Source organism: Balaenoptera musculus, chromosome 20 (assembly GCF_009873245.2).
Source record: "Balaenoptera musculus isolate JJ_BM4_2016_0621 chromosome 20, mBalMus1.pri.v3, whole genome shotgun sequence".
In the NCBI taxonomy this organism is placed as follows: Eukaryota; Metazoa; Chordata; class Mammalia; order Artiodactyla; family Balaenopteridae; genus Balaenoptera; species Balaenoptera musculus.
Genome location: NC_045804.1, coordinates 58,436,232 through 58,449,975, shown reverse-complemented (window position 1 = coordinate 58,449,975; position 13,744 = coordinate 58,436,232). Strand labels below are relative to the sequence as shown.

At 61.7% G+C, this 13,744-nt stretch overlaps 2 protein-coding genes across 5 annotated transcripts in view; one reads left to right on the top strand and one right to left on the bottom strand.

Annotated features, from left to right (window-relative positions):
- Window positions 1-56: 56 nt before the first annotated feature.
- On the top strand, window positions 57-11,632 carry SMCR8 (SMCR8-C9orf72 complex subunit). 3 transcript variants are annotated; one of them, XR_005017771.1, is made up of 3 exons: window positions 57-2,904; window positions 4,353-4,782; window positions 7,556-7,664. XR_005017771.1 is itself a non-coding variant. In XM_036836537.1 (2 exons), the coding sequence occupies exons 1-2, from the start codon at window positions 545-547 to the stop codon at window positions 9,821-9,823; spliced, it is 2,703 nt and encodes a 900-aa protein (XP_036692432.1). In that variant the 5' UTR covers window positions 57-544; the 3' UTR covers window positions 9,824-11,632. The 3 variants fall into 3 exon arrangements, 2 of the variants coding, with proteins under 2 accessions (XP_036692432.1, XP_036692431.1); XM_036836537.1 differs by lacking the exons at window positions 4,353-4,782; window positions 7,556-7,664 and adding an exon at window positions 9,481-11,632; XM_036836536.1 differs by lacking the exon at window positions 4,353-4,782 and having other exon boundaries at window positions 7,556-9,622.
- Window positions 11,502-13,744, bottom strand: part of SHMT1 (serine hydroxymethyltransferase 1) — a 28,512-nt gene continuing 26,269 nt past the window's right edge. For both annotated transcript variants that reach the window (XM_036836538.1, XM_036836539.1), the window contains 3 exons: window positions 13,190-13,306; window positions 12,648-12,758; window positions 11,502-12,451 (listed from right to left, as the gene is read on the bottom strand). In XM_036836538.1, the coding sequence (XP_036692433.1) occupies window positions 12,279-12,451; window positions 12,648-12,758; window positions 13,190-13,306 (401 nt within the window). In that variant the 3' untranslated portion in view covers window positions 11,502-12,278. The remainder of the gene's footprint in view (window positions 12,452-12,647; window positions 12,759-13,189; window positions 13,307-13,744) is intronic.

The following is a 13,744-nucleotide window of genomic DNA, read 5'->3' as shown; positions in this document are numbered from 1 at the left end:
AAGTTGACGCGAACGCTTCCGGGTCGCGCGACTCGATGTCTCGAGTCATGTGATACCAAGATGGCGGCGCCGCGGTAGCTGGATCTGGGTGGTGGCGTCCGGGGAGCCGCGACGGTTTCTGCTCTTGGGCCGTGGGGGCTGCCACGCCTGGATGGTCCGTGCGACGGCCCGTACCCCCGCATTGGGCACTTGTTCAAGGCTGAGGCTGTTGCCGTGGCGGTGGGTTCTGGGAAGCGCCGGTGACCTCTCTGCGGGTGCCCTGCGCTGGCCGTGGTCGCCCGAGGAGTAGAAGGGCAGCCGTCCTCCCGGGTCTTCCCGACTCGCGGAGTTTCTCAGGCCTCCGAGAGCTCTGGAGGAGCCACAGCTCTGAGGGGCTGCGGGAGTTCAAGCCCGCGGGTGTGTGACCGGCAGCCTCGTACCCTTGAGGGCGCAAAGAAACCCGCAAGAACTTTGCTTCCTCCTCCAGAGGCCTGGCTCCCTCGCGTTGGCTACTCCCGCATTCTTTCCCACTTCCTCTCAGTGTTCTCACCATATACCTGGAAATATGATCAGCGCCCCTGACGTGGTGGCCTTCACCAAAGAGGACGAGTACGAGGAGGAGCCTTACAATGAGCCGGCCCTGCCCGAGGAGTACTCGGTGCCGCTCTTCCCCTTCGCCAGCCAAGGAGCCAGTCCGTGGTCCAAACTGTCCGGGGCCAAGTTCTCTCGGGACTTCATCCTTATTTCCGAGTTCTCTGAGCAGGTGGGACCCCAGCCCTTACTGACCATCCCCAATGACACCAAAGTTTTCGGTACTTTTGATCTCAATTACTTCTCTTTGCGGATCATGTCTGTGGATTACCAGGCCTCCTTCGTGGGCCATCCCCCTGGTTCTGCCTACCCCAAGCTGAACTTCGTGGAGGATTCCAAGGTCGTGCTGGGAGACTCCAAGGAGGGGGCCTTTGCCTACGTGCACCACCTCACCCTGTACGACCTGGAGGCCCGTGGCTTCGTGAGGCCCTTTTGTATGGCTTATATCTCAGCAGACCAGCACAAAATCATGCAGCAGTTCCAGGAGCTCTCAGCTGAATTTTCCAAAGCTTCAGAGTGCTTGAAAACAGGCAACAGGAAGGCATTTGCTGGGGAACTTGAAAAAAAACTGAAAGACTTGGATTACACCAGAACAGTGCTGCACACCGAGACGGAGATCCAGAAGAAAGCCAATGACAAAGGCTTTTACTCATCTCAGGCCATCGAGAAGGCCAATGAGCTGGCCAGTGTGGAGAAGTCCATCATCGAACATCAAGACCTGCTGAGGCAGATCCGCTCGTACCCTCATCGGAAGTTGAGGGGGTCCGATTTGTGTCCTGGGGAGACGGAGCACACCCAGGATCCGCCCAGCCAGGCAGCCACTACCTCTGACCCCGAAGAGTCTGCTGACACAGACCATTACACCTGCAGACCCGCCTACACCCCAAAACTCATCAAAGCAAAGTCCACCAAGTGTTTTGACAAGAAGCTGAAGACCTTGGAAGAGCTCTGCGACACCGAGTACTTCACCCAGACCCTGGCCCAGCTCAGCCACATTGAGCACGTTTTCAGAGGAGACCTGTGCTACCTCCTGACCAGCCAGATCGACAGAGCACTCCTGAAGCAACAGCACATCACAAACTTCCTCTTTGAAGACTTGGTAGAGGTCGATGACAGGAGGGTAGAGAAACAGGAGAGCGCACCCCCTAGGCCCAGTCACGACAGGCCACCTTCCAGGTCTGTAGAGGAATGTCCAGTTCCTCAAGTGTTAATTAGCGTGGGCTCCTACAAGTCCAGTGTGGAGTCCGTGCTAATCAAGATGGAGCAGGACCTTGGGGAGGAGGGGTTCAGGGAAGTGGAGGTGACAGAGCCAAGCAGTTTTGACCCCCAGGAGAACCTGGCCTACCTGGACACGGACATGAAAGGGAGCATCAGCAGTGGCGAGAGCATCGAGGTCCTCGGCACGGAGAAGTCCACCTCTGTGCTGTCGACGTCTGACAGCCAGGCCAGCCTCCCGGTGCCCTCGAGCCCCCAGGTGGTCCGGAGCAAGGCTGTCAGCCACAGGACGATCAGCGGGGACAGTATTGAAGTCCTCAGCACCTGCCCCTCTGAGGCCTTCGTCCCCGACGACTTCAAGGCCAGTTACCCAAGTGCCATTAATGAAGAAGAGTCCTACGCAGGTGACAGCGGGGGAGCCATCCACTTCCAGGCAGGCCTCAGCCCGCCGGAGCTGGGGGAGGCCAAGGAGGGCGGCTCGGGAGTCACCCCGTCACAGACAGACTCCTGCTGCATCGGGAGGGAGGGTGGCACTCTGCGGGTGCCGCTCTCCACCCCGGGCCACACGCTCTCCGACGAGGACGGGGTCGTGAGTGTCCCCCCGCAGCACTACCGGCAGAAGGACCAGGAGTTCCACGTGGACGTCTCAGTGGAAAACGCCAACGCCTCTTCCCGAGACAGCGGTTCCGAAGGCTTCCCTGCTTATGAGCTGGACCCGAGCCACCTGCTGGCCAGCCGGGACGGCAGTAAGACCAGCCTGGATGACCACTCCGACGCCACCAGCTACGGGAGCAGCGTCACCTCCGCCAGCTCCGACAGGACTCCCTCCTCTGTTCCTCCCACTGGCCCCTCTTCCGAGAGGCATAAGAAGAGGGCGGGCCAGAACGCCTTAAAATTCATCCGCCAGTACCCCTTTGCCCACCCAGCCATCTACTCCCTGCTCAGCGGGAGGACGCTCGTGATCCTAGGGGAGGAGGAGGCCGTAGTCAGGAAGCTGGTGAGCGCGCTGTCCATCTTCGTCCCCAACTACAGCCTCCATGCCAAACCCGTGAAGCACTGGGTCTCCTCTCCTCTGCATATCACGGATTTTCAGAAGTGGAAGCTTATTGGCCTGCAGAGGTAATTGGTTACAGGTGGTGGGGATGGGCCCTGGCTGGTCAGAGATGAGGCTTCAGGTAGCCGCCCCTCTGGGTGAGGTTCACAAGTCGGTGTGGTGGTCCCGGAACCAGGAGGCCTGGCTTCCAGATTGGCCCCAGCACCAACTCGCTGTGTCGCTTTTGGCAAATCCTCTCCCTTTTCTGACCTGTTGCCTTGTCTGTCACAGGAGGGGTTGCAGTTCCTGAGTGGTTCCCAACCTGGTCTGCACCCTGCTGTGTCAGAATTGTTTGGGAGGATTTTCTAGAATACCGCAGGGTTGCGTTCGAGTTGGCCTGGGGTACGGCGTGGGGTTCGCCCGGTGTGCGGCGAGGTTTGGGAACGACTGGACTGCTGGGTCTCAGGTCCCTGCTGAGTCTCTAACTCACACTATGGGGTAAATGACTGAGGCGGGGTCTGCCTCTGAGGACGGCAGGGGTGCTGGGAGAGGCAGCCGCCCCGGCTCTCCCTCCGCTGTCCCCTCTGCCCCAGGAGCCCATCCCCCCGCCCCCCGGAAGCTTCCTCCTTTTCCCCCGCGTCACCGGCTGGCGCTGTAGCAGGTTCTCTGGGGTTTTCCACGTTCTGCTTGTCTGGCTCGGGGGACTCCTGCCCTGGCGTGCGCACTGGGCCCAGCCTCCTGGCTCCTCTCCCCGCAGCCGCCTGTGCTCACCTGAGACGCACGCGCGTCCAGCTGGCTGCTGGTCGGAGCCCGCTCTCTGGACCACGGAGGGGGCAGGAGGCCTTTCCTCCCCGCGGCAGTCAGCCGCCGTTCGTTCTGTTTCCCTTTACGCGGGTCCCTGGCGTCCGTGAGGTCACCGTCCCGAGCCGCCTCGTGTTCGCCCCGCTCACGGCCACCTGACTCGCTCGATCCCTGGCTGCCCCGCGGGGGCATGGTGGTGGGATTCAAGCCCGGGGCGCTTCCACGTCCACTTCACTCTCGGGCCGTGCTGGCGGCGCTGGGGTACGAGGTGGAGGTCTCGGGCAGAGCCCCTGCTCTGGGAGAATTCGTGCTCCGGAGGCCAGAGCCCGGCGGCACAGGGAGGCTAGAGCTCTGACAGGGGCGCCTCGCGTGGGAGGCGTGGGACGGGGTCCCGGAGGAGGGCTGGGGTGTCTGGCTTGAGCGGCAGGGAGGCTGGGGTCGCAGTGGGGGAACAGTGAGGATGGGCCTGCCACACCGGGGCAAGCCCAGCCCGTGGGCATCGTGGGAGCGTGGACGCAGGGCCCAGGCTCAGCGGGTGCCCGGGCCCCTGCCCCCCTGCCGGCGCCAAGTTTGAGCTGGGGGCGGGGTGGGGGAGGCCTTTAAGGGACTGCGTTAGGCTGCTGTTCTCAGTGGGATGACGGGCGGGCGGCCCCTACACACACACCTTCACCCCTCCAACTCTCTCCTCTCATCCCAGTCTCTGACTGACCTTTGATTTTTTTTGCCTCAAAAGGTGGAGAATCTAAAACACGTCAGTTTATCGACATCACCTGGGTTATCCAGGACCAGGTTCGGGATGGCCTTGCCCTTTCCAGAGGCTTCCCCTGAGCTTCCTTTCTTAGAACGCGCCGGCAGGCAAATGAGGTGTATCCTTCACATCAGCTCCACTCTCCTGGGCACCCGACTGCAGTGCTGTGTTGAGAAGGATTCTGCGGCCCGGCGTGGCTGCACTGGGGAGCCGGCTGTGATCAATCACGATGTCTTTGGGGTGCAGGCGGGGGTAGCGGCAGGTGGCAGTGTCCCTGGAAGGGGGCTGTGAGCTGCTTCTCCGCAGTGGGCACCTGGGCAGCGCCTTCCTCCCTCCTGGGAAAATAGTGGTCATTTGCCAGATACTTACTGAGAGCCATTACGGGCCAGCCGCTGTGCCTGGAGCCAGGATACAGGTGCGTCAGCAGTGGGGCGTCGCGTGACAGGGCCGCCCTCGCTCCCGTCCCAGCGTCACCACCCCGTGGGCTGGTGCTCCCCCAGGCTGTTTCCATCTGCACGAGGAAGACCTGCCTCGTGCTGGCGCGTGTCGGGGGCCCGTCGTGTCTGACCCGTGCCTGCTCCATGCAGGCGCTGCTCTGACGTCCTGGGGGGAGTGGAGGGGAGCGCCGATCGCCGTGTGGAAGGCAGGCCAGGCGGCCGGGGTGGAGCTGGGCCCTCGCTTCCGGACTTGGAGCCGTGGAGGGTCCCTCCAGGAAAGCGGGAGGCCCGTCAGCAGTGACAGCTGGGACCTTTCTAGGGAATGTCTGGTGACTCGTCCCACGAAGCCCTCCCTCCCACACCCCCTGAGCGCGCACAAGTGCTGGGAACCGGGAGATCTGCCCCCAGAGGGCCCTGCTCGGGCGGGCGCCACGGTCGACGGGTCGGGGGCCTTGCCCCCCAGGGCACGTGTCACTGGAGGGTCGACCGAGGGGCCAGGAGGAGAGAGGGGACTGGATTCGCTGCTCACCCGAAGGCGTCCCGGGCGGTGAGCAGCGGACCCGGTGGGGCGGCGCCGTGAGGGGACGAGCCGTGGCCCTGGCTGTCGGGCGCGGAGGCTCCTGCCGCTACCCCGCGGAGCAGGGAAGGGCTGCCCCCGGGATGCACGCGGAGCCCTGGCCCCGGGGGTGCTCAGAGCTGCGGGTGGGTGGTGAGCCGGCCCTGCAGGCAGATCCGGCACTGAGACAGAGAGGCAGATGGAGGCCCACCTGAGGGTCCGCACTTAAGGGTGCGCGCAGAGGGGTGCCTTTGTGTGTCCACGGGGCTCGGTCCCAGGTGCTGGCTCGGTCTGGGATCCGAGGGCTGTGGCCTACGACAGTCCCTTCCCCCCCAGGCACTTGGATTGTGGGTACGACTGTTCCTCAGGACTCTCACCCCAGAGCCACCAGCGGCATTGACCCTGGATTTCCTTTTTCCCACTTAGTAGGCCCTCTGCCTGGAAATGCTTGTCAGTCAGATCAGCCATTCGTGGGTGTAAGAGACGGATAAACAATCAGGTTGGCCTCCCGCGGTTATAAATCAGAACCAGCAGTAATCCGGTTGCTTACTAAGCAGCAGTGAGAAGGCCTGGACTGTTTGGAAGACAGCTCCGTTCTGGCAGGGAGGTGCTGGTGTTGCATCAGAGGCCCTGGGTCTAATCCCGGCTCAGCCGCCTTCTACGTGGGTGACCTAGGACAAGCCACGGTCCCTCTGCGGGCCTCAGCGTCCTCATCTGTGCAGAGTCCCCCCGCCACCCCGGCTTCGGATGGGCCATGATGAAGTTCAAGACGGGGGCGGGCGGGGTGCTGCCCGAGGGACAGAGGCCCGGCCGCACCTCCTCCCATGTTATCTGGCCTCCGGGGGAGCTTTGGGGGAAACCAATGAAGGAAAAGTTTGGAGGCGCAAAAGAGGTGGTGCCGCCGTGGGCGGGAGTAGGCCGGGGCGCCAGAGCCTGGGGAGAGGCTGGCCTGAGGTGGGCGGCGGCCAAGTGCAGGGCAGGAAGATGAGGTGAGGCATTTAGCTCATGGCCCAGCCCCCTCGGGGGGAGGTAAGGGTGACCCAGGAGCGGGCGGGGAGCCGCCCGCAAGTCTGACTCCTCGTGGCCTGTGGTGGGGGGCTCGGCCCCGCACACGTGGCCCCGCTTGCCCCTGCGCCTGCCGTGCTCTGCAGTCCCCAGAGCCCACCTCTCTCAGGACTCCGAGGTCCCTCCTCCAGCGCCTTCCCAGCCCGCGGCCGCTGCTGTGGACACGGAGGCCACGCCTCCCCTCGCTGGGCCGGCTCGTGCGCGTGTCCTTTCTTCCCGGCCAGGCCAGGCCCCAGGTCACTGCCTGGAATACGCTAGGCGCTCGGTAAACGACTGTCAACTCTACAAGAAGAGAGCACCCACGAGGGGAAAGTATGATGAGGTGACCTCAGTCCCAAGAGACCGTCAGTCCTTTTACAACTGCTTCACAAGCCCCAACTTCCAGAGGAGCGTCAGTGTGCGAAGCGGCTGGTCAGCCAGCCGTTTGCTGGGCTCTGCAGGGCAATCCCAACTCCTCTGGGAGACCCGGTCTAGACGGGGTGGGAAGGGGCCGCTTACTGAGGCCGACACGCCGGCCTCCTTCCCTCGCTGGGTGAACCTGGCCTGCCTGCCTCTGATGTGCCGGGCACAGCATGGGGTACGGTCCTGGGTCTGCAGGAGCTCCTGGCGCCACACTGGTCAGCACCAGGCCGGTGGCGAGGGCCAGACGCTGTCCTGAGCGCCACAGCCTGTGCCTCCGCTGTGACCCCAGAGGCAGGACCATCGTCCCTGCCTCACAGACGAGGCTCGGAAGTTAAGGACCTCGACCAAGGTCACAGAGCAAGAACGAGAGGAGCAAACAGGTCAGGGAAGGCTGGGTGAGGTTTACGTTGGCGTAAGCCGGGCACAGAGGGAGGGCTGGGTGTTCCGGGCGAGCAGAAGGGCCCCCACGGAAAGCCTGGCGAGGCTGCAGGGGAGTCCCTGGGGAGTGACAGGTGGGGCGTCAGGGGCAGCAGGAAGCAGGTCGTCGGGGCCTCGTGGGCCACGCTAGGCACTTGACCTTGGTCGTGAGAGGGGTGAGGAGCCTTGAAGGTCGTGATGGCCAGACCTGCCTTCCAGAGAGTGCCGGCGAGTGGGGCCGGGTGGGGGCTGGCCTCGCGGCAGCGGCCCACCCCGGCTTCTGCCTCCTGACCTTGGCCTGTGTGTTTCAGGGTGGCATCCCCCGCCAGTGCTGGCACCCTCCACGCCCTGAGCCGCTACAGCCGCTACACGAGCATCCTGGACCTGGACCGGAAGACCCTGCGCTGCCCCCTCTACAGAGGCACCCTGGTGCCCCGGCTGGCGGACCACCGCACGCACATCAAGCGGGGCAGCACCTACTCCCTGCACGTGCAGAGTGTGCTCACGCAGCTCTGCGCCAAGGCCTTCCTCTACGCCTTCTGCCGCCACCTGCACCTACCCGCCCGCGGCACGGAAGCCGAGGGGCTGGCCACCAGCCGCCAGGCCAGCTTCTTGCAGCTGAACCTGGGGCTGGTGAATGAAGACGTCAAGGTGGTCCAGTACCTGGCAGAGCTGCTGAAGCTACACTACACGCGGGAGCCTTCCGCGGCCGGCCAGCCCGTGCTCAGGTTCGACTACGTCCCCAGTTTCCTATACAAGATCTGAGGTCAGGCCCGGCCACTGTGACCAAGACCTGTGACTGAGGGTACGGGGAGGGCGTTGGCATGACCGGGGGGTCTTCTGAGCTGTTTAGACTTCTGGTGTCGTTGGCGGGAAGGAAACCGAGGTGGCAGATGTGGTTCCCAGGTGGCTCTGGGCAAGGGGGGTGGGGGCACTGGCCCCCGGGCGGCATCTGGAAGGACGGTAACAGCTCGCGGCCCCGTGGAGAGTGGCCTGGGGTCGGGACTGGGGGCCAGGGCAGAAGAAAGCTTCGGCAGCGTGATGAGGGGCAGGGAGGCGGAGCCTGCAGGGAGGACCACGCCGGCCCTCTCGCACAGCAAGATCAAGGGGAGCAGCCGGTAACCGGACGATTTGGTCGAAAGCAGGACGACGAAACGTCCATTGCCTCGTGCAGACCCCAGCTGGGCCTTTTGCGTGGCCTCGCGGAGCCGCCCTCCCAGGGGAGGCCCCTGGATGCACCCTGCCCTGTCCTCACCTCCTCGCCAGGCACGGAGGGGCCTGCCGCTGGGCTCCCAGGCTCAGCGGAGTGACCAGGCACTGGCCCCTGGTCATCAGAACCGCTGTCGTGGGGGGCTGGGCACAGGCTTCCCGCTGTGCGGGCGAGGAGCCACCAGCTCTCCTGGGGGCGCCGACACTGTCCTCTCGGGGAGGGTCTGCAGACGGGCTGGCGCTCGCCCGGCAGAGGTCACCGCAGACCTTCGCAAGCACTTCACTACCTCACGGGGTGTCGCAGGCGCGGGGCAGCTGGCGGGCTGGGATCTCCTCCGGGAAGGCCGTGGCTGCCTGGAGCGCGCGCATTCACAGCAGCTCGTTCTGCCCCAGCTGAGTCCCAGCCCCACCTCCTGTTCACCCACCAGGACCCTCCTGACACAGTTACCACTGGTGTGTGTAGCTGGATGGTTCTTTGCAACCTTGAAAATGTCATACTTTTCTTCCTTAAGCCGTTTGTCCCTAAGCAGGGAGAACTCTTGGTATTACTGCTTTTTAATTTTTTCCCCCACGTTGTGGTAAAACACACCTGAACCAGCCACAGCGGTTGCTCCTGAGCACGCGTGCGTGTCTGCCGGGGCCGTGTTCTGTGTTGTCCGAGTCCTGCTGTTGAGACCTGGTCCGCCACCAGCTTTGCGGCACACCACAGCGGTCAGGACCCCCTGGTGACCGAGGAGGCTTCGTATCATCTCTCCCCCGTGGCCCTCCCTGCCCAGGCTTCTGGTCAGGGTCCCCATTCCCGCCAGAGTGTCATTCTGCTCCAGAGACCGTGACCGAGGCCCACTGTGACAGGGCTGCTACCGCGTCTCCTCGGGTCCTTGTACCTGTGCTGTCACCTGTGTCCCCCAGAGAGGCGTCTCCAGGGACCACACGGCAGCCTCCGAACGTGCAGTGTGGGTGCTGGTGGGAAGGCTGCCCTCCTGTTACCACCGCACCCCTTGTGTTCAGATGCTGCTTTGTTTTCTAGGGAGGTGGCTAATTGCGTGTACTTGGGCCTCCTGGGACACGAGCTTGTGACACCTTATCTCCGAGGGAAGAGCGGTCCGTGGGGCCCAAATGACCAGATGGGAAGCGATCACAGGCCCACCCGTGTCTCGTTCCCGGGCCACCAACATGGCCTCTGCGGTTCACACCTCGCACCTGGGAAGCCAGAAAGGGCAGCAGGTCAGTCACACTGGCCTCCTAGAAGCGGAAGTCCACTCTGGAGGGTGTTTGTGCAGAAGCGCCGCCTTGGGCGAGCCCTGCTGGTGCAAGCAGAAGGCCTGGCCGTGGGGCGGCCGCAGAGAGGGCACCCGGAGCCCCTCTCTTGAGCTGTTTCTTCATTGAGGAGTAGAGCTGTCTTCGCTGACCAGTGGCTGAACTCCAGCATTTAAATTTTGCTTAAAATCCAACTTTGCAGTGTGCAGGTTCACAGAATTGCTTGATGCCAAGTATGTTTCTCTTCGAAGGGAGCTCAAAGGGGAACCAGGCCTTCCCGGCCCTGCCACCCTGGCGACTGGAACCTGCCAGGAGTCTCAGACGCACCTGAGTCTGAGTGGTGGGGGCCTGTGCAACGAACTCATCTCGTCAGGAATCTTAACAAGAGGTTTTCCCTGGTACTAGGTCAGCAAGCGTCCAAATGCTGAGAAACGCTTCCAAAATCAGAGGGAGTCAGTGCCCTTAGTACTTCTTCAATCCTAAGTATCGCCTCGAAGGCCCAGGCACCAGAACCTTGAGGTTTGTTTCAGCTTCACTTTCAGTCCGTTACCTGCCCCCCACCCTGCCTTTTTAAAGCAGTCCAAGTTAAGAAGAACCTGCCTAGGCTGGCATTTATGCAGTAGTGATTTCCAGAAGCTCCACGGTAGACATCAGCTGAACCCTTTTATAGCACCTGTGGCCCTGGGGACCCTACTCCTTTAGTAGAATCTGGAAATGGGCTGTGATAGCCCAGCTGCCATTTCCCACGTAGCTCTGAACTTCTTGCTTCAGATCAGTTACTGTGTGCAAAGTATTGTAGACTTCATCCCCAAACAAGTAACAAATCCCATGTCAAAATCCCAGGATGGCCGATAGATTCTCCCCTGAGTGCCAGGGCTGCTGCAGCTTGTGACACGTCCCCGGAGGCCCAGCGGCCTGGAAGATCTCGCACGCAGCTCGCCACCCACCCTCCCCACCAGCCTGATGGCGCCTGGCCGGTCAGCTTCTCCACGTGGCCCACGTCTTTGCACAGGCAGGAGCCCTCCTGGGCTGGTGCGGTCCATCAGTCCGTGTGGACAGCCTTCGGAGGCACCAGCCCCCCAAGCCAGCATCAGATCTTACCTCCCATCTCCCTAGAGGCTCAAGAAAGTGCCTTGGCTCGTGCTTTGAAGCAAACCAGCTAGCTTTCTGGCTTTTTCCCAATATTGTGATAGAAACTGATACAACTGGAATTTTTGAGAGAGAGATGGTATTAACAGATTGGAAAAGGAAAAGTATCAAATCTCTACTTCTGGCTGGAAGGAAAACCAGCCTCAGCTAAGGTTGGAGCACACCCAGCTCTTCTGAGCCCGTCCTGCTTTGAGGTTTGGTTTCAGCTGTGAGGAGGAGGGAGCACTTGGCCATGAATCAAGTGCTGGTCTGGGGCCCCAGCCTCCCGGGAGTGCTTGTGTGGTGGCCTTTGTCTCCTGCGGGGGAAGAGTCAAGCTCCTGGGTGTGAGGCTGTTTCCACAGCTGCGGAGGTGGCAGCCGCCCTGCCCGCCATGCTGGAGCCCCGGGGCGTCAACCACGGCCGTGTTAAGGCCACGGTGAGAAGCATAGTGCGTGAGGAAGTTGTATTTGTCGTTTTTTGAAAAGCTACGTTATTACTGCATGCTCCTCGTCGTGTGTGAGCGTGAGTCCCACTGGGTGAGCCGTGGTCACTGCGGCCAGGGCGAGAGCACGCTGCACACAACACACGCGTGCCCGCAGCTCCCGGTGTGGCTGCACCAGAGTTCAACCAGTCATGCCAAACAAATAGTATGAGAAGTGTACTTTTTAAGAAATTAATTTATTTGAGTTGAGATATTTTTGAGACATAAAAATCGGTTGTATTTTTTAAAGCTATAATTCTTGTAGACATTCTGTGGTTAAAAATTTGTGCTTATTAAAAATGGTCATCTATGTTTTGCACCTGAGATTTGTGAAAACTAAAGCTTCTGTGGGAAGGTGACCTCTGGCTTCCTGATCACGGGAGGGAGGGGCTGTTTGCTCAGTGGCCTGCCTGCCCTGGGCTGGGGGAAGGGGACTACACCCCCTCCTGCCCAGGTGCTGCAAGCGGGACTCCCACCGAGCTGGGTGGCACCTGAACAGACCCGTCTAACTTGTGATTCTGATTGAAAGCACAGCAGAAGGGCCAGGACACCCCCTCCTCGTTTGCGACGGTTATAACCGAGTCCTCCTCTGGCGCCCACTGGGGAACAGACAGCAACAGGCGGCTCTTCCAAGCTCGAACTTCGGTGCTTCCGGCTGCCGCAGCAAGTCAGGGAAGCCCAGGGACTCTTAAGAGTGGAGTCTTCCCAGTAACCCTGCCCTCCACCAGTCTGGATAATTAAGGCTGAATGGCTAAATTGTATTGCATTTTTCCAGAATAACTATACATAACTGCGAGAAAGTGAGGTTCAGATTTAAACTCCTTAGTAACTTGTCCCAGAATGACTAACACTGAGCCTTAAACAAATGGTTTGTGAACAAGGTAAAAAAAGCAAAGTCTGGAAAGGGGCCCGTGTGGGGCCTCCAGGGCGCTGGGTCCCTGGGCGGGCGGGCCCTCCTCTAGAAGTCGGGCAGGCCCGGCAGAGGGAAGAGGGCGGCGAAGCTCTCCACCTCCGCCCTGAGTGCCGCCAAAGCCCGCTGGTGATCCTCGGCCCCCGCCAGCTTCTCCGTGAACTCCTTCAGGGTGGCCTTCACCCCCACGGTGTCCTGGATCTGCAGGGTCAGCTCTATCCCTGCGCCAGCGAGAGACGCCACTGCCTACGTGCCCCCGGCAGCCGGGCCCGACTGCTCTGCCGTCCACGCGCCCACCACCCTTTCAGCCCACACGGTCTGCTGGGCGATGCTCTGTCTCCCAGCCCTGCTCCAGCCTCGACGTCCTTCATCCCGACCGCACAGCCCCGCGCGGCCAGTGTCCACGCCTCTCCTCACCTCTGTGAATAAAATGGGCAACTTTTTGGAAATCATCTTCCAAGAGTCCTCGGGATGTCAGCGCTGGGGTCCCCAGGCGCAGTCCGCTGGGCCGCAGGGCGCTTTTGTCACCTTCAAGAGAAACAGGCTCTGTCCCTGGGCTGCACCCATCTCCCCACTGACGATCGGGCACCGGGAAGGGGCTCGTGGGCAAAAGGAATAGGCCCACGGACGCTGGCTCACACCTCGGCTGCGCTACTTGAAATATCAGGAGAGCCGCCTTTTGCGATGTGGTCCTTGCTCCTGACACCAGGGCAGCATCTGTCTGGGTTTGAGGGACGTCGCCCACATCTTATTCACAACCCACTGAGAAATGCAGCCGGTTTTCCAGAGGCCCCAGCCTGACCTCTCCCTCTCCATCCCCAGCGGGGTCAGCGCCGCGTCAGAGGGGGCGGGCGGGGGAGCACGGCCTGGCCCCCGTCCTGCGCTGCACGTCTTGTCCCCAGAGCCAAGTCACCATTGGCCTTGAGAGGTGCAGACAGGAGAGGACTGAGGACGCTCACCTGGGCAGGTGTTCTTGTTGCAGGCGATGGAACAGGCTTCCAGCACCTTCTCAGCCCGGCCGCCGTCCGTGCCTTTGGAGCGGAGGTCCACGAGGATCAAGTGGTTGTCAGAACCACCTGGAAACCAGGTTAGACACATGGAAGCCGACCCCATGCCGAGTGAAGGGATCTTTCTCTTCCAAAGAAATGGGGGGCTGTGACCCCCACCACGTGTCCTGCGGGGCTTTCATCACCTGCTAAAGACCACATGCCCCAGGGCCTCAGAGTTTGAGAAGAAGCACAGAGTAGTTTAAAAAGGGAACATGAGGATGCAGAGGGGGCTGAGGGCAAATGGCCAGCCCAGACGGCCCGCTGCCACGTCCCAACCTGTCAGGTGCCAGGGCAGCGCCTGGAAGCCTGTTGGGGTGATGATGTCATCTGGGAATGTCCCCCTTCTAAGTCCACCCTCAAGGCTCCCTCTAAGGGGGCCTCAGAGTAGCGGGCAGTGGGCGATCTAGGTGACAGGGTGACGGGCACGTCAGGTGCAGACACTGCCAGCCCATTGTGTGCTTTAAC